Genomic DNA, 25,172 nt, shown 5'->3' on the forward strand with positions numbered 1-25,172 from the left:
AGGAAGCGAGTTGATCGGATATTTTAAAAAAATAGGAAAAAGGGGAATCGGCAGATTCTGCTAACGCGAAAGAGGAAATTCGGTCCGTTGAGAGACACTTTCGCTCGGTTCAATGATGGCCAGGGTGACGCACTTTACTACAAAAGAGTCAGTGAGGACACTGCTTGACCATCCGAGCCTCATGAAGCCTGATCAGGACCCCCCCCCCCCCCACACACACACACACACACACACTCAGGTAGACACTCGGTCGTAGTGACAGGAAATTGAGCGGGAGGCTGAAGTTCAGGACTCCACACAAGAAACCAAAAGAGGTTTAAAAAAAATTATAATTTAAATTCAGCTGACATGCTCTTTCTATAACAAACATTCATTGTACAAGGCAAGAAAATCACTATATCTAATAAGAAATCCAACAAAACCCTTGAAATAAGAATGACAATAATAGTAATATAATAATAATCATAATTATAACGGAAGTTTCCCAAGATGTTCATATGTAGCCATGTTTTCAGAGAAACGTCTCTAATTTGTTCAGACCTATGCTTGAACAGGGCTGGTATCCCGAAGCTCAGAATGTTCTAGGCTGCCCACACTATTAGGCTTCCGGTCCTGCCACTACGACAAACTGCCCATGGTTTGAAGACAGCAGCGAGATCTCCCAGCATGCTCTACTCAGACAGAAACTGTTTCACTGTTTTACTTATAGCCATGATTGATCTAAAACCGTTTTGGAGATGCTGGAGATCCCTCACGATTACACATGACTCTCGTAGATGGCCAGGTCAGGTTTGACTTTGACCTCTCCCTCTGGCTCTGTAGGTCCATCCTGGGGTGGAGCTGGCAGCGGAATGGGTGGAGGAAGAGTAAGTTGGGATGAAGGCAACGAGGTGGGTGGGGCATCCGGTGAAGGACCCTCCATGCTGCAGTACTCAGCAGCAGCCAGCGGGGGGTGCACTGAGGCCTGGATGGCAATATGCTGAGGCTGCTCCTGCAGTGAGGCATCGTCTGAATCGGCGGCGGGGGACTCACTGCGCCGGCGAGGGATGGTGTAGACATCTCCACACGCCCCCTCCTGGCCCTCGGGGGCCTGGCGGACGAACGTGTGCCGCATCTCCTCCACACCAACCACCTCCAAGATCTCTTCCATAAATGTGCGGCAGTTTGTGATCAGTGGGGGCAGCGGGATGCTTCTGGCCAGCTCCTCGATATAGCGGGCCAGCTCCATGGTCTTGAACTGCGTGACTTTGGCCAGCTCCAGCGTCTTGGCTGAGGTGATGATGGGGATGCGCTTGGCGATCTCAAAAGCCTTCTGCAGCTTCTCGGCGCCCTCCGTACGGAAGAACTCGTTGATGGCCTTCTCGGTCTTCTTCAGGTGGCTACTCATCATGCATAGGCGGGCCACGTTGAGCGTCATGATGATGGTGAAGGTCACCAGGCAAACGATCATGTAGTAGATACCCATGTCACCGCTGATGAAGACGACACGCAGGGTGATCGTGTGGTTGCTGCTGCCGTGAGCGTTGGACGCCATGCACGTGTACCTGCCCCGGTCAGAAAACGTGATGCTTGTGATGTTGAGGACTCCATCCTCGATCAGCCATTTGCCGCCTGGGACAGAGATAAACCTGTTGGTCATCGTGGATACCCTTAGAAATATGACCCACAGACAAAGTCACGGACCCAAAATCCTCCCCACTGATGCTCTCAGCAGCCTTACGCTCACCAGAAACTCTGAACAGTATAGGCACGCCACCCCGAAGAAATGCCCCCAATTCCAAGGCATCCTAGTCAAACCAGAAGGTGGCAGTCAGATTCCCCCAGGCATCAGGTTGCGTTAAAATTAGCGTCAGACTAGCACACAAAACCCTGCGTCAAGAAAGGTTTAGTGAGAAGCTAAGAATCAGCTGGCCCAAAATGGGCCCGGCGTCCTCCCGGGAAGACCATGAGAGCCTCGAGATTCCAGGATCTGGGACATGCTGACACCCAGGCTCTTCCAGGTAAAAACACTGGCCTGGAAAGGTTCTTATCTTATTGATAAAAAGTCACGATTTATTAATCCATTAGATTCCCACTATTCTCTGGAAGTGCAATTAATCTGCAGTCGGCTATGAGTCTATGAGTCCCTCAATGGCAGTTTACTCGACTTGGGGGGGGCAGGGGGCTGATGATGGAGTCTGCATCTGACCCAAGTGTCAGTGTGAGCCATGTCAGACGCAGTGGGATTTCTGACGCTCTGCTCCACGGGGAGGGCGTCCACACTGGCGGCTGTAGAAGCACCCCCTCTCTTGTGAGACTGGACTTCTCTGGTCATTCTGTCTGAAGCCAAGCCGACTGAGCTGAAGAGCCCATACTGTGGCTGATACCATCTACCCGGGTAACTCTTTCAACTAGGTAACCCTTTCGACCTGGTGACTCTTTCGACTAGCTTCCTGCTAACACAACGGAATTGAATGACTCCTAACTGTAAGCTCACTCTTTACACGCCACTGCGACATGTGACAGCATCTGGAAAACAAACACCATCCCGTTAAGCATGCCTGTCCTGTTCTTCTGGAACACCTGCCTCCGATTTTAAGCTCATCCAGTCACAAGAGCCCCCCCCCCCCCCTACCAACGGACACCTGAGAATATGAAATTTAGAAGCACAGTGAAGCGGAACATCGCGTGAGGAAACAATGAATGAAGAACTTCACAATTACCACCCCCCCGGGCAGTACAGCAAAAATGGCTGACTGAGGAACACCCACAGTTTTTGTGAGAGCTTAACTAGGCCTATTCCAGGTTCTGGACAGGAGTGGCCTTGTTTGACACCGAAGAACAACCCAAAAGTATATTAACGAATCCAATAGTCAGTATTTACTTTCACACTGAGACCAAGCCTTCCGCCATGAGGGCAAGTTCCATCAAGTTTGTTCAGAGTCGACATTCCTGTAATCCTCTGCAAACCGAACATCTGTCCTTTCTTTGCCACATAAATGCCCCGAGGATCCACATAGACCTTTGCTCAGGCCACTCCCACCACTCACGGCCCCCCATCCCCCCACAAGTGCACAGAACTGTGCCTAAACTTGACCTAACTCCTGCTAATGACACCCATCATGTGACAGGATTCCTGGAGGTAACTGCACCCATTGCAGCGACATAAACAGAAAAACATTCAGCGCTAAGCTGCGGTTTCCAAAGAAGTATCTCCGGGGAGTTTAGGTCTAGGAACCACTGATCTGGTCTCATTTTAAACACCACACAGCCCCCCCCCTTCTCACCCCCCTCACAGGTCCCCCACAGACCTCCTGCCCTGTGACTGACTCCGTCGTTTTTCCTGTTCCCTCCATTCCAGGTGTTCAGGGTGCACTCGCCCCCAGGTGTCGCCAGGTTGAGCGCTCACGATGGGCACCCCCCACCGGCCCACGAGCCCAGCCAAGGCTGCCATACGACATGCTCCAATAAGCATCAAGGTTTGACTTGACTTCACAAAGAAAGTGAGTCATCTGACCTTGCACAGATTTCCTCAGAGGATAGGCTATGGGGAGATGGGGGGTGCGGTTTCCACATCTTGTTTGTGCAATTCAAACTGCTCGCTTTTCCTCTGTGTACCATAGCCCAGATGGGCGCAGGTGTGCGGCACTCAGGTTGTCCTGCTGCCAGACCAACCCCCCCCCGGCTGACCCACAGTTCAGCCCAACTGTAATTAATAACTATAAAGATGGGACATTTGCTGGGCCTGAATGCGGTGCAAATCAATTGCAGGAACAATATTTACATTTCCACTGTTAACTTCATCATAAAACACTCAGTAAACACGAGTACCTGGATGAGATAACCCTGACCTGTACGGGACCAGGGACTGTCCCTCTCATGGACCGCGGAATGCGTCTGAACAAGGGGGGGGGGGGCTTAAAATCACATACACTTGTCTTTGCTTTTGAAAGACTTCGATATAACCTTCCGTGTTAAAAAACAAGGACATAATACAGGCTTTTTAATAAAGTCTAATCAGTTTGCAATAAATTATATGTAGGTAAGTTTTTCATGATTGTTATTAATGCCCCAAAAGCTACCTGGGCGTGGACCCAAGTCGCTGACCCCTCCCCACCCGTGTCGCACGGTCCTTCTGAAAGAATAGGGAATGACGGCCATGCTGCCATATCATTGGACCAGTGTTTCCCAATCCGCTGCTTGGGGACCCACAGTCGGTCCATGTTTTTTCTCCCTCTGAGCTCCCTGCCAGACAGCCCACATTTTTGCTCCCTCCCAGCTCCCAGTAAGGGAGGAGCAAAAATGTGGACTGTCCGTGGATCTGAGAAGACTGCATTGGGAAACACTGCCTTTTACTGCTGATTAATGTTCCGCCCAGTCCCCTCCCCCCCCCCCCCCCCACATACCGCTGGCTTCGGACTCCAGCAGGGCACCATGCGAGTTGAACCAGCGCACACTGGGCAGGGGGTCCCCGCTGGCATTGCAGTCCATCACGACGCTGTTCCCCTCCCGGGCAATGATCTGCTTGGTTCTGGCCAGCAGCACCGGCACTGAGCCTCCGAGCCCATCCGCGGTCCAGTTCCCAGGGTCCTCGGTCCCGTTTCCATGATCCGCGGTCTTGTTTCCTTGGTCTGCCATCCGATTTCCTTTGCCATGGGTTGGCCCGGCGGCGGCATACAGGGCCACCAGTGCCAAGAGCAGCACCCTGTGTCCGTTCGCCTCCTGTCTCATGTTCCCCCTACGATGTGGCGCCACCCAAAGACTCAATAGAGATCCTGTCTGGCAAGTCAAGTTCTCATGCTGTGTGGGGACCCGCAGAGGCTATCTGAGAGCGCGTGTCAGGGCGGGGGTGCGGCAGCCGGCCTCTGCATTCACAAGCATCACTCTGCAAAATAGAATCGCCACATCGTCCATGAGGTGGGGAACAGCTACACACACGTTAAACTTGGCATTACAGCAACCCCCATCACAATGTCCCAAAATGCATTCAATACCAAAGCTAGATGTCGCAGTACAGTTCAGGAATGACAGTAAAAATATATATAGCAAAAAACGCCCCTCTTAAATAGTTAAGAATCTGTTTATTGAAAGCCTTTTAAGGCAAGCAGCATTTTAGTTATACCCTGACGCAACCTAATGTAGCACTAAGCTGACACCTCACTGCAATTACTTAACTAGCTGGCCACTGTCCTGGCACGACCGAAGCAATGTTGACCCTGAGCGAAAGCTAAAGCACTGTACTTGTGTGCCATTCCTGGATGAAGAATCTAATCACTATATTAAAGCATAAAAACCAACCCAGAATCACCACAGCCCACGTACCCACCAACATCCTGCCGCTGGCCGGCAAGAAAGGATCCCTTTGAAAGTGTGATCGTGGTTTAATACGATCGTCTAAGCAGATTAAACACAAGTTAAACGGTAATGCGTTTTTCCTTTACATCCCGGTCGTGATCGCGGGTCCACATCGCCGCTAAGTAAACAGACACGGATACCCTTCATATTTTTTCCTGTTATGGTTAACTAGCAGAAAAGAATGGAAACACACCCGAACTTATAAGAAAACCAGCCCCGTGCACAATGAGATCCACTTCCGATCCACACGCATCACCACCTCCCTCCGAGCCGCTAACAGAACACAGCTGTCCCTCAAGGTGCCACCGCAGGCTTTACAGAAACGCCGTTTTCCGCATGCGGCGGTAGCGGTCCCGTCCACGCCGCCTCCATCTCTGATCCCCGACTGCTAAACCAGCGGACCTCCGCTGCAGCGCTCGCCCGGGGGACGCAGTGCGCATGCGCGGGGCAGGGCCGGTGTGCCTGCGACGCCGGGTATAAGAGGCTGGGGGATGGGGTCCTGCGTCGTGTGCTATTTACCGGATCGACCAGAGAAAGTTTAGCATGGCCATTTTGTGCACATTGCACGAATCGTCGAGTGAAGCATGGCAGAATGAAGCATAATGAACAAAGAAAGTGTTTATTACAAGAACTGCGATTATATATTTTGGCGTCTTTTTCGTTAGTAGCTATAGTCTTCTTCAATAATTAAAACAGGCCCGCTTATTTTTACTCCAGTTATATTGAACACAAGGCAGTTATATTGAACACAGGGCTATATTTATTCTGATCTGGCTGGAAATCGATTTGTTTTCTACTTAACGGGAAGATCGTTCAAAATGGGCTAGGTCAGGAATCATAAATTCGGGTAAACCCAAGCGAAAATTCCTGTATAGAAAATCTAGTGTGTGATTTAGTCCGCGATAATAACAGTACTGGTGAATTTACAACACTTTCTTTCATTGAGTCTGACTATGCTGCAGCATTTACCAGCCTTGCATGGAGAAATTCAGTCGCATTCAATAACTAGGCGGATACTTCCACTGATGCAACTCCGCAATCTTCCTCTTCGAATTGCTGCAAATTCAAAAATGTATTTTCTACTGTAATTCTACGAATACCGTGTTTCAATATCAGGGGTTAAATTATGGAACAGTTTTACAGAAGAACTAAAAGTAAAAACATAAGTCAGTTTAAAAGAAAATATAAAGTGCAAATTCTAAATAAATATAAAGGATGAAGAAGAGCAGTTTCACTCGGGATGGTAATAGTAATGCCAAAACTTTCTTTTTGAAAGAAATGTGTCATTTGGTGTGTTCAGTCTTTATATGACAGTAATAGTGTTGTTTTGTTGTGTTGTCTTCTTTATTTGACAAAAATTGTGTTGGATGTGGGTAGGGCTAAATAAGTTTACACTTCAGCCTAGTCCTTTTCAAACATAAAAGACTGGAAATATGTTATGGAAATATGGGGAATGTGTATATATATAGATATGTTTGAAATAAACAAACAGACAATTCTATACTATATTAGTTATGTGATCAGTTATACACGTTGACATTGTTTTAATTACTTGCATGTAACATTTGTCTGGGGCTGTAAAAGCCATTGTTCTGTAAAACCCACCCTCCAGCTACACCGAGCATTTACGCAGTTCTGGTTGGTAGTACACGACGGTGTTCGCGCACCTTTCTATCAACTCAGCCCCACCTCGCCTCTTACCCGGTTACGACTTGTGCTTAGACGATGTTTGGATAACTTTTCACTTGTACAGGACAACGATTGTGTAGTTGAGGGGATCTTTAGTCTTTCGAATCATCACCTGACATTTATCTTTTCCATATTCTCACCTGCATGGTTTGATGTTGAAGATTTTTACACGGATATCTATATTATCTAGATATACACACACTTCCACAGACACACATTCCTTTTTAAGGGCTGGAAAAAACACAGTGCTCCAGTCTCATGTAAAAGCCTCCATTCTATAATTAGGACAGATTAAATAGCAGAAAGGTTTTTTATGTGTGAAACGTAATGCAAGTCTTGTAAGGTATACAGAAGTGCCTAGCTTTTGCAAGTGAAATCTCAGAAGTTCGGTTTTAAATTGCATGTACGCTATAAAGAAAATGTAGTGCTTATCATCTTACCTTTTTGTTTTTGTGCTACTTAAAGAACAAATTTAAGTCAGCTACATCCGCCAATTTAGCTACTCCAGAATACTTATACCCATGGCAACTTTTGGTGTATAACTGAGAACAAACGAGCCTTTTACCACAGGAGACTGAGTTGGCTCCGCCCATAATACAATTAGCAGACAAAACTTCTGTAAGATAAGTTTCTGGAATAACTGCATGCATACTGCGGTTACAAAGATAAACAGATAATCATCACTGAAATACAAAAACTGTAACGCTATTAACATTCTTTAAATTACACGGATGTAATGTCGATACAGAGATTTAAATAACATACCTATATACACACCAATTTCTATTCGTTACAGAACAGCACAAATTCTCATGATGATGAATAATTAAAATGCAGTAGGTCCACTGATGGATTTTGTCCAAATTTATGAACTGCTTGAAAAACACATCATAATTAAAAACTTAAGTGACATTTATTGCTGGTCTTCAAATCACGACGCATTAAAAATCCAGGCACACAAAGATATTAATTCTTATTTAGTCAACCTTGTATTGGAAAAGTTGTATAGAAGATGGATAGATGGATGGATGCTGAACATCACTGCCTTCCATTATGTGTAATTTGTCTACAAGCCTTCAGAATGTGGGCTTAATTCTGAGGGCATCTGATCACCTCTGATAGACCATCATAAGCTGAACAACTTCAAGTAATTTAACAGAAAATTTAATTAGACCTTTTTATGACAAAAACATAACTGTAAACATTCAAAAATCAGAAAATATTACTAATTAAACATTTGAAGTTCCAGGCTGTGCAGTTTGCAGTGTAGTGTCTAGACGGCACACTTGGCCATGTGACCCAAACAGGCCGTTTACTTTTTACCCGAAAAATCCAGGGTCGTATGTGGCTGTAAAGTACAGCTGTGTTTCCAACGACCCTTAGATTCCCTTTTCCACATCTACCGTTGACGTCATTTTTATTCACGACGATTTACAACGACTCCTTGATAAGTGCAGACAATCTCCTGAAAGCCTGTGGAAAAAAGAACCAGAGGAATGTTCATCAATATTAATACAACACTGAAAATCACTTTAGCTACAACTTGCATGAAAAGCTAAGCAGTGAAGGCTTCACCAGCTCATTACCCCTATGTATGTGGGGTTTACATGCTCTCCTTTTGTAGAGGCCAGCCTCAACTCATTTTTATTTAATGTTTGTTGTTTTGTGTTCTCGTCATTAAACATCCTGGTATGGTGGAACGGTGCCCCATCCTGCTTCGTTCCCTGCCTTGCACCCATAGCTACCAGGAACCCCTGTGACCTTGAACAGGACAAGCGGTTTCAGGAAATGAATGGATGGTTTGACGTGTGTCCTATGTATCGTTTTTGCTCCCTCTTTTGTTCAGTTTTCCAAATTTTAGTTTTCCTCTGTCTTTGGACCTGTCTGTGTTTATATTTGATGTTGATTGACCCCCAACTGCTCGTCGTTGCCGCTAGTCCCTCGTTTGTAATCCTTACCTGGTTCCTAGTGTTTAGTTAATTGTCTATGGCCCACACCTGTTCCTCATCTTGCCTCATTAATAGTGTTTTTAAGTGCCTGCCATTTCATCTTGTGGTTGTGTGCTTGTTTGTAGTTATTACCTAATAGTAATTGTAGTTTTTCCGTGCTCCTCCCTCCCTACCTTTGGTATTATTGTTCCTGGTGTTGTTCCTTGCCTTCGTTTCTGCTTTTCTAGTTTTGTTTTGAGCCCTCACTGCCCCTTTGTGTTTTAGCTCCCCCCTTCTGTTTGTTTTGTTAAATAAACCCTGATTTGTTACAGCTGCTACATGTACTGTCTCACCTTCGTGATGGCCCACCATAAGATGACTGATGTCAGTTGTGTGGTTGCTCGTTCAGTTTTTTTTTTCGTATTATAGATTACGAAAAAGGAATCAAGGCTCTTGCTACCTCATCGATCTGCTGCGGGGTGGACAGGGAGAAGGCGGCCCGCACGTAAGGACAGGGCAGAGAGCTGTCGATGTTGAAGACCCCGCCAGGAACCAGCAGAACCTGGAGAAGCAATAAACCGTCTCCCATAAATACACGGCAAGAATATAATCAACCAACATGCCACCAAAATTTAAGCAATTACAGGAGGCATGCTTTCATTAACAGTAAAGATATTCTAGGGATCTTGCTCAACCAGACAATCCATTATGATAATTGACTCTAACTCCTGATTGGCTGGCTCCTTTTGTGGATCGCTGCTCCCAGCCAATGGGGGCCGTCCATCCATGTTCTCTCTCTAGTTGCAAGTCCCTCTGTTCCAGGAAGAAAGGAGCAAGGAAAAAAAGCAAACGGAAAAATCCCACAAGAAGACTGGCAGGACGGATAGCCGCCCACCCCGGACTTTCGTACGGAAGCGAGCCAATGGGAGCAGAGTGGCGGCGTGGGAGGAAAGGCAGGCTTGTCCTCAAACAGCCTCCCCAGCATTCCCGTGCAGCGCGGCCGTCTGCATTCACATTCAGATTAGTGGGGCTCTCAGCAGTTCTACAAAACCCTTTTTTTTTTTTTTGTCCTCCAGCGCTTTCAAATGCAATCATTCCTTTAAGCTAAATACCCAAGCCGTGCAACTCAAAATTAACAATATAATAGTACTGAAACAGGATTCTCCCTTCTTCCTGTCCTGGCTGTACCCCAACCCGGCTCCCCTGTGCTTGGGTCAGGTCTCAATCCCCTCCCATGACTCTAAGATAACTCGTTAGAAAAATGATGGTGGATGAAAGTAAATGAGCAGTGTGATTTTATACAGTGTTCCTCATTTTTAAATTTGTTACCACTCCTGGCATAAAAATTCTGGCTTAATAGCTTAATTTCTTCACATTTTTCCCCCAGTGAGCAATTCACTGCTATCTGTGATACTTTCCCCACCACTAAGGACTCATGGGAGATTGAGGAAGATAAACCGTAAATGGACACACGGTGCTACAGTGACAGGATTCTGGTTTACAGCGGAGTCGTCGGGTTTTGAGACCGCGCGTGTGATTTCCAAGGAGCGATGACTCGGTGAGTTTCCCCGGGGTGAGAAATCTATATGGGAAACTGACTCAGCAGATAGAACACGCTGGTCAGGCCCGCGTTCCCTGTCAGTGTGGGCCTGGGATTTGTGTTTATTTTTGCAACCTTAAGGTCTATTTATTTAGTCTCTCTGCAGATACTGTTATCCAAAGTGACTTACACAGCTTACTGTGTAATGACCAGCGGCTGTCAGTCAGCACCGGCGTGATGAACAGACAAACTCAGGCTGCCTCCCCATCAGTAGGGTGCCGAATTACACAAAACGCCCATTCGGTGGATTCAGATAAGAATCGGAAAACCATGTTTGCAATTTTAGCTAAGCAGGCAGATGGGGCACTGTGGAGAATGGTGGGAGAAATGTTGGCCATCACCTCCTTCTCCAAAGCCTTCTCCATGATCAGCTTCTGCGTGTCCGAGATGCCCTTCAGCTTGATCCACAGGAACATGCCCGCAGTGGGAGTGTGCCACTCTGCCACATCTGCAGGGTGGGGCAGGTAATGAAGGGGGGGCAGGAGATGCGTAAGACCACAGCCTGCATCTGAGATGCTCTTATGAGCTCCAGCACTGCTACATGCTAACCTAAGGCTTCTTTTCCATCAGCGTGGCAACAGGAAGCCCCTCTGCCCATTTTGGGGGATGATGAGAAAAGAGGGTAGAGGGTAGAGGCTGAACACTGACCTTTGAGCCACCGGTCTGCTGAGGAGATCATGGCATCACGCTGCTTTCTGTAGAACTCCACCACGCTGTAACAACAGGGGGTGCGTTACTCCCCAGGGTGGGGGGGATCAGTGGGTTGACTGGGAGCGTCTGCGCAGACAGGACTCACCTGTCCACGTGTCTGAGGAAACCGTCCTGACCCCAGTTCTGCAGCAGCTGGGAAGCCAAGAGCTGGAAGGAGCCGGATGGGCATCACGGCACTGAGCAAAGCCCGTCCATCGCGAAGCGATCAGGCAGGTGACCCACACGAGTGGGGGCTGCCTTTACGGGGGGACTCACCTGAGTGAACGTGCTGGTGTGCATAGTGGAGGCCTGAATGTGGAGCACCACCCTCTCTACGAGCGGCTGGGGGCCCGTCATGAAGCCAATCCGCAGGCTGGATGCACACGCAAACACACACAGACACCAGATGCTGAAGCCTTACAAATACTTCCTTATGTCCTCATACATCCACAGAGATGCCGTAAAGCAAGGGAAAGTTAAGATGACTCCAAGGGCCCACGAGTGACATGGGCCCTGAAAAAATTGAAACTTAATTGGATCGGTCTGGGTTTGGTGCCCAAAATCTCCATGGTACAGAAGAATGAGCTTGACTACTAGTGGTATAATAGAATTTGACCGCATTAAAAGAATCAATCAAGGTTAACGAAAAGAGGTTGCACTTTGCTTCAATACGATTTTATTGTAAGTCTGCACATAACATGGACACGTTTCAGCGTGATGCCTTCCTCTGTGTGCTCGAAGAAGGCATCACGGCAAACTGCGTCTGTGTCGTGTGCAGAAAAAGCATGAATTAATACTGAAACAAAGTGCGACCTCTTTTTGTTAAACCCAAAATCTCTAGCAGGGCCTCTGTATATTTATCTCTGGGAAGCCAGCAGGGGCTTGGTTACCCATCCTGCACTAACCCTAACCTCCAGGGTCTAGCTGCACATTTACGCTTTTATCCAGCACAACAAAAAAGCCAGGGCCAACACTGGAGCACCTGGGGTAAGGGACAGCCCTGCCATCGCTATGCCAACACTGGAGCACCTGGGGTAAGGCACAGCCCTGCCATCGCTCTGCCAACACTGGAGCAACTGGGGTAAGGCACAGCCCTGCCATCGCTCTGCCAACACTGGAGCAACTGGGGTAAGGCACAGCCCTGCCATCGCTCTGCCAACACTGGAGCAACTGGGGTAAGGCACAGCCCTGCCATCGCTATGCCAACACTGGAGCACCTGGGGTAAGGCACAGCCCTGCCATCGCTCTGCCAACACTGGAGATCTTGGGGTAAAGCACAGCCCTGCCATCGCTCTGCCAACACTGGAAATCTTGGGGTAAAGCACAGCCCTGCCATCGCTCTGCCAACACTGGAAATCTTGGGGTAAAGCACAGCCCTGCCATCACTCTGCCAACACTGGAGCACCTGGGGTAAGGCACAGCCCTGACATCGCTCTGCCAACACTGGAGCACCTGGGGTAAGGGACAGCCCTGCCATCACTCTGCCAACACTGGAGCAACTGGGGTAAGGGACAGCCCTGCCATCACTCTGCCAACACTGGAGCAACTGGGGTAAGGCACAGCCCTGCCATCGCTCTGCCAACACTGGGATTTGAATCAGCGACCTTCTGATGACAGACACAGCATCTAACCTGCAGAGCCACGTCCAGCAATGCAGGTGCTGCTACGGCAATGTGACAGCGATATTGGCCGCATGCAGGTCTGAAAACTTGTCCCAACCGGTTCAGTCCGACACATCTGGCCCTCGGGCCACATAAGTACAGCAGTGTATTATGTAACCTGAGGCTGACAGGCGGGTGTCCCCCTCCCCCAGCCGGCCCCTGCCCCCTGCCCCCGGTATGTCACCAGCGAGAACGCATAGCTGCGACATGCGTCGCTGCTCTCGGCCCAGAAATGCCGCAGTAATAATTAACAGGCCGGCATGCGACACACGCAGTGGAAAAACTCGCCACGGGAGAGACCCTGCTGCCAACAGCCCCTCCCTGGAGAGTAAGTACAGACACGGCATATAAGGGGGGGGGGGTCACCAGGGACATTGGAGGGGCATGGATTCTCTGGCAGAATCAGGGGGCCCGGCACTTTATAGGAGTTCCTGGATACATAAATAATAATTTATACATATACTCTATTTATTCTATGCAGCATAGGGGGCCTGTCTTTCTGCAAGTTGAAAGGGGCAACTCTAACAGGCAGCGCAAGGTGACATTTTTTCAGACGGCCCAGAATGTCTAGCTGTACCCTCGAGTGTAACCGACACCACTCCCCCGGTCTCACTCTCCAAAAACGAACTGAAAGGCACAAACCATGAAACGGGTCGGTTTAACTAGGGGCCAAAGTCCAGGTTGGCTCACCCTGACGACAGGATCTTCGAGAAGGAGTCCATCCGGATGATCCGTCCATCCACGTCCATGGAGAGGAACGTGGGAGCCCAAGGCTATGGAGGAGGGGACGATCGTTGAACGGAAAGCCTAACACGTCTACAGGTAACTTCCCCTGTTTATAGAATGCAGGACAGATACTGTACGTACTGTCTGTGCCTTTTACGGTAAAACACTCACACTAATAATAGCTTAGCTTTTTTTTTTTTTTTTTTATAGAAACACTCTCGCTATTCAGAGCATCAGTCCAGCACCGCTAGGGGACACATCAGCAGAGATTAAACGCAATCCACAGAGCAAGTTTACCTTCTGAAACTGCAGGAAAAAGTAGGGATCGTCCTCGACTATCAGGAGATCATACTCTCTGGCAAGCTTCAAGAGAAAGAGAGGTAATTAAACTGGACACGATTTAATGAACGGGTGCAAAAACACTACTATGTGACAGAATGAATAAATCACGCAGCTCTTACTATTTATTAGTTTAGAGAAGCGCCACAAAGTGCGATTTGGCACCTGATATATCTCCCCCTTCCTCTCAGCGGTCAAAGAGGCCCCCGTGGGGTTGCACCCGTTGGGGATGGTGTAGAGGATCCGCGGAACGGTGCTGCCAGGCCTTCGGGCCTCGGCCGGGTCCCACCGGGACAGAACCCTCCTGAGGGCTTCCGGGATCATTCCATGATGGTCGCTGGGGATGTTGATGATGTTACAGCCCAGCGGCTGGAGCTGAGGTCAGGGGATTTGGGGATGGTGGGGGGAGAACATCCTAATCAGCCTTTTAGACAGTAGGGGGCAGAGCCGTTAAGGAACTGAGCTGTAGAGAGTCTAGGTTCAAGTCCTAGGAGGGGGAGCGTCGTCCTGGGGGGGAAGATTCCTGAACCAAACCCCTTCGACGACATATTCAGCTGTAAAAATGGATACTCCATGATAATAATCACAGAGATTCACCAATAAGTAAAGATGAAAGTGCCTCGTATTTATAAAAATGATAATATAAGGGCTTCTTACCGCAGCAAGCGTCCCGGAGTATGTAGGGGCATCAAGGAGGACGTTGTCCCCAGGATTAATTAGCATCTCAAACACCTGGGTGAAGAAACCAGGAAACAATGACATCACTGAAGATCGGGGTGTGAGCCCCCATCATACCCCTGTAGCAGTTTTTCTCACCCCAGTCCGCAGGGAGCCCTTGACAGCCCACATTTTTGCTCCCTCCCAGCTCCCTGTGGTGGTCCTGATTGTTCAGTTTGTTCTTGATTGTTTGGTTCGTTATTGATTGCTTGGTCCAGGTGTGCTGAGAGCAAATATGTGGACCGTCTGGGGTCTCTGAGCACAGGCTTAGAAAACAGTGCCATATGCAAAGCCCTTTTACAGAAATCTATACGTTTCCTGCTTTAACACATATAGATGGGCAGCACAGTATTTTTGCTGCAGGACCACCAAGTGTATGCAGCACACATAAGAAGATGACGGAGGCACCTTGCAAAGGCCCTCTTGGCTTCCCGTCGTCACGCACATCTCCATGCGGCCCTTTTCCGCCGCGTACGCCACCGTGGGGGGGCTGTGGAGCGCCCTCTGGAGGTCCTTCATCCAGGATATCAGCTCTGGGATTCTGAGAGCAGCACAAGTATCCCCTCTTTACCAGATTGCTGGGAGCTGTAAAGACCGAAGGCCTTCGTCCATTTCGTTAGGGTGTCAGTCGTTGACTTTGGGCAGTTTTACGGAAGGAGATCACACTGATTTGAAAAACGTCAGGAACAGTTATAATTGCTATTTTCAGCATAAACACAGAAACTGAAGGAGGACTCTGATCCAATGCAAAGACCCTCATGGATGTGAGGGGGGGGGGGGGGGGTTGCTGAGCACTTGGCACTTTTTTTTGCGTGAACAACTGAAAGTAGCTACTGAATTCCCCCCCCCCCCCCAGACACACTCGGAAAATTTTACCAAGTGCCTGTTTTCAATCGCACATAATCAGGTTAATTTTACGAAGGGGACCCCCCATCTGAATATTACTGCCCGAGCACCTGCCTCTCAGAAAGTCTATGTTCCCTGCCACTCCCCCACCTCAACATGGCAGTGACTGACACTCATTCTTTATTAAAACACAATTATCCATTTCACTAAAACAAACACGAGGAACAATGTATGAAACTATCAAATTTTTGCGACCGATCGATGCTTGCTTATTTTGTCTGCAAAAAGATATCTCCTATTTCTTGTTGAACTGATTTGAACAATCGATTGCACAACAGCTCTTTCCCATTTTAGATGTGTTTTTGCTCCATGCAAGCTGAAAGCCACCGCTGCCACTCAGCCTATTTGCCACTCAGTGGATGTGAGACCAGAGATCTCCGCCTGTGCTGACGTCATGTGCATAGCCTTTGCAGTAAGAGGAGAGTAAGAACGTCACATAAGAGGGTGCCGATCTGAAAGCGTTTCACGCGTTTAGCAACAAGTAGCACAGCGATTTGCTACGGAGCCCGTAAAACCCCATAAGGTGATTTTTTTCTCTTGTGTGCACCAGTTATTAGTCTTGTGGAAACCTGTTAATTATCTTGTGCGCACAAGATGATATCTTGTGGAAACAAGATAATAACTTGTGTGCACGAGATAATGTACCATGGATTCGTTTGCCTCTCCAAGGACTTCAGATACAGAGACCATATGATAGTCAGAATCAAGTTTCATTTTCACGTTGGAATGTAACGCAATGAAATTCTTGCTGCTCTTGTATAGTGTCAAGCGTTCATTTTCATGCACAGAATACATGCTATGCCACAAAAGGCATTATTTAATAACAAAATCAAGTAATGCCTTGCTGCATTTGTCCACGAAGAGGCAAACTCGAGATAGATATCAGCACCTTGCATTTCGTGGATAGAAGAAATGTATTTCGTTCGCAAAATGCATTTTATCAACTAAATAAATTCATTTTGCGTACACAATGCATTTTGTGAGTGATAGGAAATAATTTCATGGACGAAATGCACACCATGAATGATACACAGTCATTTTGCGAACAAAATTGATTCTGTGGAATCACGCAATGCTTTTGTAGAATCATGAAATGCATTTCGTCTTTTGCTGGGTCACGAAAGGCACCAGAAAATGACTGATTTTCTTATTAAATAATACTTCTTGCGGCACACAATGTTTTTGTGCATGCACGAAATTGACACTTTGCATGACATTCCAATGTGAAAATAAAACTTCATTACCTGAATTTTGTCCTGTGTGTATCTGAAGTCCCTAGAGAAGCATACGAGTTTATAATAAATTCTCTTTTGCGCACAATATATAAAAAAATCAACTTATAGAACTTCGGTAGCTCCGTAATTTGCAGTCTTTGTAAAAACTAAGTTTTGAGAGGGGGGAGTAGCGTTCGGTGGAAACTCCTTCTAGACAAAGCGCACGACAACGCCAGTATAATGAAAAAAAGGAATGGATGATTTGGGAGTCGCTTCCTTGGGCTGTTTTGCGGAATCATCACAGCTTGTAATACAAAAGTGGCTGCTATCGTAATGAAGTGTAAGTGACACTGTTGGCAGTAGGATAAAAATTGCGGGGCATTTAAGCCTTCGCTGTTTGCGTATGCTCACTTGGAAGACATTCAGTATTATGGATATATTTATATAGGCCTACTATATGTATTATATTAAAATGGTATCGGAATCTATATCACTATCGGCAGTTATGGAATCGGATGAGAACTTAAAAAATGTGGATCGGCCCATCCCGAATTTTTCCATACCACTGATTCAGTACAGGCTCGCAGATTAGCCTATTTGGAGGACTGAGGCTATTCAGGGAGATCCGAATTCTCTAGCGGCCGGGACTCGCGCTGACATCCGGGCCTGTCGGCGACCCACCCGTAGGAGCCAGAGTATTGCAGCGCCCTCTTCATGTACGCCTCGTCAAATTTGATGCTGCCCCCGTTCTTCAGGGTGATGATGGCCGACTGGAAAGGGAAGGTGCTGGGGTTCGGAGCACCCCCTGCCAGTGAGATCAGCGTGGGGGGGGACCTCTGCTGAAGTTCCGCTTCAAGGAGAAGAGTTCAGGGGTTCTGGTGTGACTGGCATGGAAAGGTGTACTGACACTGAACCTGCATTATTACAGCCTGTTTTATGTTCATTTTTCATTATAATAGTATCCATCCATCCACTACACCCACTTGTCCTATGCAGGGTCCAAAGTTTATCACAGATGCTATGGGCACAAGGCAGGGAAAAACCTAGGATGGGGCACCAACCCATCACAGGGCACACTCACACACCATTCACTCACACCATGCACTCACCATGGGCAATTTGATGACTCCAATTAACCTCAGCATGATTTTGGACTGTGGGGGGGAACCCCACACTGACACAGGGAGAACATGCAAACTCTACACACATGGAGCCAGGCGGAGACTCGACCCCGGGTTCCAGAGGTGTGAGGCACCAGTGCTAATCACTGCATCAGCATATTATATCATGCTGGAATATTCTTCATCGTAATGTCATGGATCACTCTGGGGAATTCTCATCGTCATGACAATCACGCACCCATGACCAATAGGGCATCCCTTAGGTAACGAGCCATCCATCCATCCATCCATTTTCCAAACCGCTTATCCTACTGGGTCGCGGGGGGTCCGGAGCCTATCCCGAAAGCAATGGGCACGAGGCTGGGAACAACCTAGGATGGGAGGCCAGTCCATCGCAGGGCACACTCATACACCATTCACTCACACATGCACACCTACGGGCAATTTAGCAACTCCAATTAGCCTCAGCATGTCTCTGGATTGTAGGGGGAAACCGGAGTACCCGGAGGAAACCCCACGACGACATGGGGAGAACATGCAAACTCCACACACATGTAAGGCAGAGACTCGAACCCGGGTCCCAGAGGTGTGAGGCAACAGTGCTAACCACTGCACCACCATGCCACCCCCGTGACGAGCCATATCGCACCGTTTTTCTGGTTTTGCTGGTTGCTCCGGTTTAAGACACACCTATCCCAGCTGTTTCAAGTTCTCTCTCGATCACTCCTGGTGACCCTATTTGTTGATCTGCGTGAGATGCCTTGAGTTCGAGCAATTTCCCCTGTGTCCGGTTTCATGTGTATCGACTCCTGCTTCGCCTCCTAGATTCTGTGTTTCTGCCCATCCCTCTCAATACCGACGCCAACTGCCCGACCCTTGCCTGGAACACCGAACTCGACTTTGACCTCAACCCTCCTGGAACTGACACCGATTGGCCGACCCTTGCCTGGAACACCGATCTCGACTTTGACCTCCTGGAACCGACACCGATTGGCTGACCCTCGCCCGGATTACCGACCACGATCTTCAGCTCTGCCCCCCAGTTCCCTTAACCTGAAGCAAATCCGTCTATCTTCTGATAAATACAACACATAATGGTAGTACTGTGACCTGACTCTTCTAGGAATGTGTGTTTAGTTCTTGCTCCTGCCCTTTCTCTTTTCGCTCATGTGGGACTTATCCAGGAACTCCAGCTTCCTCCCACCATACAAATACTGGCAGCCTAGGTGGACCGGTGTCTGCAGATCAGCCTTAGTGACAGCATACCTGTGTGTGGATTGGCATTCCATCCACAGTGTCCAGGCTTACTGTGACACTGCATTAGCCAAGGATCGAGTTATAGCAGATGGATGGATGTGATTTGTATTTTGGTTACAGCCATTATGTACAACGTCAATGTGTGATTGTTACAATGCAGAAAAACAAGTAATCGAGGTCATTGAGGTTTCGACTCACTCAGTATGCGAATTGGAGACGGCTTCCGAGCAGCACTCACTGCTGTTAAAAAGCGGGAGTAATTCATCGTACCTGTGACAGAATGATCAAATAAATCATCATAATAAAACATAATAATAAAACACTTAAACCACGATGTTCAATCGCAAATTGATCGTCTCTCAATACAGCAGAAGCATGAAGATCTGAATGATGTGTACAGTATTTTTTTAAAGTAACCAGGCAGCTCCACTTTTTCAAAATTTTGTTGTAAACATTTTTGTAAACGGTTTGTAACTTAAAAAGTCCTATAATATCTTTTTACTTTGGTATTGAGCATTGCGTTTCAAGAGACAGTATGTAAGAAGTATCTATCCAGTCCATTATTAGATAGCTCTACAGAACTGTGCTTTAAACGATGTGAATATCATACAGTTTTAAAAAAGTATTAAGTATATATTAAATGTGTTAAGTTACTTGTGATCAAGGTTACGGCTGGGTAAGGGTTATGGTCGTGTTGGGATTAGTTTTCCCAACAGAAATGACTGGAGAGTCCCACAAGGATATAATTACAAACCTGTGTGTGTGTGTGTGTGTGTGTGGCGGGGTACTATCCAGACATTAAAGGTGAAATATAATATTGACACAAAATTAATAAAACGTATCAGGGACATGGAGCGATAGCTTGCCAGTATGCCAGTGTATTATATTATATTATATCATTCAAATATCCAGCATAAAGAAGATCAGGGGCAATAACATTTTAGATTCAGGATCCTTCAAAGTGATTTATGATCAGTCTAAAACATACTTGCATTAAGCAAAGAACATCGACAGGAGAGCATTATCAACTTACGGCACAGAAAGCATATCACCCGATACAGAGTTAGATAACTGCCGACCATCTGCAGCCTAAAATATATGGCACTAATGGACGATGGCCGTAAAATAATAACACTCGATGTTAAAAATGGAACCGACCTTTTATGTGCTGGGTCCCTACCGATTTCCAGTATCGTTATGTCTTAGTTTACAGTTATCGGCAGGCTTTCCTAAAGACTACACGCCCCAAGAGCCCCTTTCGCCTCTCAGATCTAAATACGACATTAGTGAATACTGCCTTCAGGGATTCAAGCGATCCACATGCTATACTCGGCAGACGCGTGCGCATAACGTTTGCTCATGACGCGTAATAACAGGCGACACTTAAGGAAACATGTCGCTATTTTTGTGACACTTCCGGATTTATATTGGATAAAAATATAAACATCTAACGATCGGTTTGGTAACGGTGTTTATTGCATTATCAAATCAAGCAGTAACACGATACGCATCGGTATCTTTTGATAAATCGCTTTCCCGCCGTGATACAGGTTTGCCGTGCGGCCATGGCTGCTTTCCCTTGTCGCCGAGTCACCGCCTACCGACACTGGGATTAAGGCGGCCCGCTCGGGCATGTAGCTCGGGAGAGGACAACGCTTTTTTTGTCTGCTCTGCTTTTGGATAGTGCTGTCAATGGGGAAGAGGAAAGAGATGATTCACCAAAAGTATTTTTCGGGTAAGAAGAGTCATTTTCTCCCACAAGTCGTTTAATCTCTAGGTAAAACCCGTAGGCCGTGGTCCGAGCGGACCCGGGATATCGGCGCTTGGAGTGTCTGCTACAATGTGGAGATAATGTGGCATAAACTGCGGTGCATGTGTTTAAAATTTGTCCCAGGTAACCCTGATTTGCGGCCGAAGCCATCGATCCCCTTCACCCAGGGCTGATGACTGGTGGCTTCGTAGCTAATCGGCTTTCTCTCCCTCTCTCATGGGCAGAATGATGTGCTGCTCTCTTTAGACTAAATGTCGGCTGATCGTCATTTTTAATATGCAACCAAATCACCGCGGGAAGCTGGCTGTCTTAGGAAGGCATCCAACCACGACTGATGGCTAACTAGTTAATTATCAGCTGGAACTAACTAATTAACACAGTCGTATCAACTTTAACTAACCAACACTAACAAACTTACCCGATGAAGCACATATTATCGGCTTCTTCGATACCACTGTGTTTTTTAAGGTATCATACGTGCGCTCTAATATTCATCCATCCATCCATCTTCCGAGTTCTTATCCTAATCCGGGTCGCGGGGGTGGCCCTGGAGTCTATCCCATGGATGCATTCATTAATATTTAGATATGTTAAATCCTTGTTTTAATGTAAAACATTAGGGGAAACACACACACACCTTAGCTTAGAATCTTATCTACTCTAAAGGACAGGAAGGACCTTGAAGATGCTCTGTCTGTAGCGGAGTTATAAAAAGTCAGTCAGTAGTACTGTACTTTGTAGGTTGTAATTCCAGCAGCCACTCTGCAGTACTCTTAGTGTACCACGTTTGTAATGGCTGTGGCACCTGGGCTGTTTCGGTGATGAGAAACCAAAGGTCCGTCTCTATATGTTGTTGCAGGAGATGAGTCTGGGGGACATAAGAGGAAACACAAGAAACATAAGAAGCACAAGAGGAGGCACCACAGAGAAGACGGGGTTCACGCCTTCCCTCCAGAGGCCCTGGAGTCCCATTCAGGAGGAGGCCTCAAGCCTCAGCTCAAGCTGAAGATCAAGCTGGGGGGACAGACCCTGGGCACCAAGAGGTCAGTCTGAGCAGCTGGGGGGGGGGGAATTTGTCAGGGTATATCAACTGCAGACCCCTCAGGAGAGGTGGATAGTTCAGGTTCAGAATGTAAAAATCCAGACCAAGATTTTGCTTCGACCAACCAGTTAAGAATTCTGTCACTATGACTCTTTATTGGATTTTTACTTTCTGAACCTAAACTATCCACCTCTGCCCCTCAAAGTCAGAGTCCAGTAGGCCAATAGGATCTGCTTTTAATGTCCTGTGGGGGGCGCTCTCGCTTCGACAGTGTTCCGACGTTCACCGTGGTGCCAGAGGCGGAGCGCTCGCCGTCGCCACTGATGGTGGTGGATGACGTGGATGAGGAGGAGCCCACGGAGGGCGTGCCCATTGAGCAGTACAGGGCCTGGCTGGGTGAGTGACCCCTACTGGGTGAAAGCGGTAATTGGCTGGCCTTTCCAACACAATCACCCAAAAGGCGCGTTTGAAATGCATGTATCATTACTCTGAGGACTATAACTTCCCTTAAGCAGTATAACTAGCTGAGTTATCCTGACCTCAGAGCTTATAACTTTCACTCATGCTCAGATTCCTGCAGTGTCCATGTAAATCTGCGTTAGTCACCCAGGGGCCTGGGGGGGGGGGGGGTCTGGGATAGGGGAGGGTGTGGCCTAATTTGCCCAGCATGCATGTGCTATGCTTCAGATGAGGACAGCAACTTGGACCCTTCCCCCCTCCCTGACATGGACACGGACTCCCTCCTGGGGGGGCCCATGGACGAGGAGGAGAAGTGGCTGGATGCCCTGGAGAAGGGAGAGCTGGATGACAACGGGGAGCTGAAGAAGGAGATTGACGAGTCACTGCTGACCGCGAGACAGGTACAAAGTGGGAGGCAGGCACAGAGGTCCGAGAGATAGCGGTCGCACCACCTGACCTTAGAGGCCTCATTATGGAGTCCTTACAAAACCCTGCTCTAAACGGTCTACATTCCAAAGGGGTTGTTTCTAGATCTTAAGCATTCCTAGGATGGAGCCTGGTGATCTTTCCTTGGACCTGATGAACAGTAGGCGACTGTCGGGTCAGGGTGTATAGCAAGGGTGGCCAGTCTTATCTGCAAAGGGCCGGTGTGTATGCGGGTTTTTGGGATAATCTATATGTCAGCTGTTCAAACCCAGGTGTGAGGACTCTTCAGCCAATCAGTCCTCTAATTACTGACCTAATTAGGGAGTTGCAGTGAAAACCCTCATACACAACGGGCCTTTCTGGGTAAGACTGGCCACCCCTGGTGTGTAGTGTTTGTATGAAATTGGCTGAAAGCCTTAATATTAGTGACTAAACCCCAGCTTTATTATACGCTACAGCACGGTCTCATCACATTAACTTATTTATCCGACTCTTATCCAGAGCAACTCACAGTAGAGGGAAGGGTTACAAAATGTGTGCGTTTCCTAGGATTTGAACCCACTACCTTTCTGTTAGCGTCGTGTTGTACTTGTTCAGTTACAGGAGTTCATGTGCCATAGCTGCATGTCCCAGTGCGGCCCAAAGAGGTGCTGTTACCAAGGTGATGAGCACATCATCTGCATCTCCAAAGAAACCAATCCAAACCGTTCCCCGCGGTCTGCAGATGATACTTTCGTCACGCGAGGACCTGTTCTGCTGAACTGTGCCGAGCAGATTGGCCTGTTCGGTCAGGGAGACCCCCTCCCCCTGCCCCCCTCCGAGAGCTGTGGGAACATTTTGTCCATCTGCCTTGTTAAAAAGATGAGGACTCGGTGTATTTCACATGGGTTCCACAGCGTACTACAGCATGATGTACTAATTAGGCGCTAATGATGTCATTTGTTTTGTTGGCCATGTCCCCTGTGCTGGTTGCTTATTGTTCTTTGGCTGGGAGTGAGGCTTAGATGGTTGCTGGGTTTCGTGGTGTCAGATTAAGCAGCAGCAGTCCTTACGGACGAGGTCGTCTGCATGTGGTGGGTGCATGACTTGTCCATGTCTTGCAGAGAGCCCTGCTGCACAAACAGCAGAGCCAGCCCTTGCTAGAGCTGCCCATGGGTTATAAGGAGAAAGCCATGACGGAGGAGATGATGCAGAAGCGGGAGGAGCGCGCTCGCAAGCGCCGCCTGCAGGCCGCCAAGAAGGCCGAGGAGAACAAGAACCAGACCATCGAGAGGCTCACCAAGACCAGCAAGGCCAAGATCAAGAGCATGCGAGAGCGCAAGGCCCGGCAGACCCCCTGCCCCATGGTGCGATATTGCGACTCTGCCCACGGCACCACCATCTCCTTCCCTCAGGGCGTGCCCACCCCCGTGGTGGCTGCCACCAGACCCCTGCCCATCCCCGTCAGCTGCGGGGTAACCGGCTGCTCCAACCTCAAGAGGTACTCCTGCTCGCGGACCGGAATCCCCCTCTGCAGCCTGGACTGCTACCGGAAGAATCTCCTGGTGATGGGGATGGCGTGAGAGATGGGGTGAGACTCCCCCCCCCGACCACCAGACGGGACTGTACTTGTCATGTACCCCCAAATCGGGGGGGTTAATGAGACTGATGAATTATGTCTAAAGGAAATAAGGCACATCGCTGAGCATGACCAAGATCGTGTGTATTTATTGATGTACGTTGGTGTGGTGAAACCCACCGTCGCACTGTTCGAATTATGGTGACTGGTCTTGTTGTTGTACATGAGTAACTGGATTGTCAGTAGACGGGTCAGTAACCTGAGATTAAAGCCTCCCTATGTGGGACCAGTAGGATGTGTGTTTTAGGCCCACTGTGAGAAGCTTTAAATGATATGATGGATGGTGTCACAGAAAATGGCTTTTCCAGGAGTAGCCGCTGGAGAACTTGTGAGTCAAGGACTAAGTCAGCGAGGACCACAGGCAGGAACCCGATGGGGTGTGTCTGTCTGTCTCTCTGACACGCACACATGCAGCAGGTGGCAAAGGAAAAGGCAGGATTAGAGTCCAGGACATTACAGGGATAATGCAACAGACTTGTTTTAAAACCATTTAACATGTTACCACACCACTGTTTTAAATTTCACAAGTAAAATTTTATTTTTATATTTACACTGGATGACTGACTTATTACATGAAAATTTCTATTACAAACTCCAAATATATAAAACATTTCTGAAATTCATCTTAAATAAAAGGAGCCTGCCGCTCCCATTTGCTCATTGGTGCTTTCGTG

The 25,172-nt window shown here is 47.9% G+C and overlaps 3 protein-coding genes and 1 long non-coding RNA gene across 6 annotated transcripts; 2 read left to right on the forward strand and 2 right to left on the reverse strand.

The window, feature by feature from the left end:
* Positions 1 to 311: 311 nt before the first annotated feature.
* On the reverse strand, positions 312 to 5,746 carry mfap3l (microfibril associated protein 3 like). The gene is made up of 3 exons (XM_048970014.1): positions 5,528 to 5,746; positions 4,386 to 4,864; positions 312 to 1,611 (listed from the first exon to the last, which is right to left on the reverse strand). The coding sequence occupies exons 2-3, from the start codon at positions 4,708 to 4,710 to the stop codon at positions 758 to 760; spliced, it is 1,179 nt and encodes a 392-aa protein (XP_048825971.1). The 5' UTR covers positions 4,711 to 4,864; positions 5,528 to 5,746; the 3' UTR covers positions 312 to 757.
* A 1,934-nt stretch (positions 5,747 to 7,680) lies between these two features.
* Positions 7,681 to 20,407, reverse strand: aadat (aminoadipate aminotransferase). 3 transcript variants are annotated; one of them, XM_048970012.1, is made up of 14 exons: positions 20,341 to 20,407; positions 19,381 to 19,452; positions 17,486 to 17,654; positions 15,093 to 15,225; positions 14,625 to 14,699; positions 14,133 to 14,342; positions 13,926 to 13,991; positions 13,593 to 13,675; positions 11,518 to 11,614; positions 11,348 to 11,409; positions 11,200 to 11,264; positions 10,893 to 10,999; positions 9,412 to 9,513; positions 7,681 to 8,496 (listed from the first exon to the last, which is right to left on the reverse strand). In XM_048970012.1, the coding sequence occupies exons 2-14, from the start codon at positions 19,445 to 19,447 to the stop codon at positions 8,455 to 8,457; spliced, it is 1,278 nt and encodes a 425-aa protein (XP_048825969.1). In that variant the 5' UTR covers positions 19,448 to 19,452; positions 20,341 to 20,407; the 3' UTR covers positions 7,681 to 8,454. The 3 variants fall into 3 exon arrangements, with proteins under 3 accessions (XP_048825969.1, XP_048825970.1, XP_048825968.1); XM_048970013.1 differs by having other exon boundaries at positions 17,486 to 17,688; positions 20,341 to 20,386; XM_048970011.1 differs by lacking the exon at positions 20,341 to 20,407 and adding an exon at positions 20,216 to 20,336.
* Positions 13,588 to 19,510, forward strand: LOC125704456 (uncharacterized). The gene is made up of 2 exons (XR_007381143.1): positions 13,588 to 13,724; positions 18,751 to 19,510. It is a non-coding gene; the product is annotated as an uncharacterized LOC125704456 (long non-coding RNA).
* Positions 20,408 to 20,520: 113 nt separating the features above from the next.
* Positions 20,521 to 25,048, forward strand: ino80b (INO80 complex subunit B). The gene is made up of 5 exons (XM_048970015.1): positions 20,521 to 20,917; positions 21,813 to 21,996; positions 22,267 to 22,391; positions 22,683 to 22,855; positions 23,984 to 25,048. The coding sequence occupies exons 1-5, from the start codon at positions 20,875 to 20,877 to the stop codon at positions 24,440 to 24,442; spliced, it is 984 nt and encodes a 327-aa protein (XP_048825972.1). The 5' UTR covers positions 20,521 to 20,874; the 3' UTR covers positions 24,443 to 25,048.
* Positions 25,049 to 25,172: the final 124 nt, after the last annotated feature.

The sequence above is a fragment of the Brienomyrus brachyistius genome, chromosome 12 (genome assembly GCF_023856365.1).
Source record: "Brienomyrus brachyistius isolate T26 chromosome 12, BBRACH_0.4, whole genome shotgun sequence".
Lineage (NCBI taxonomy): Eukaryota > Metazoa > Chordata > Actinopteri > Osteoglossiformes > Mormyridae > Brienomyrus > Brienomyrus brachyistius.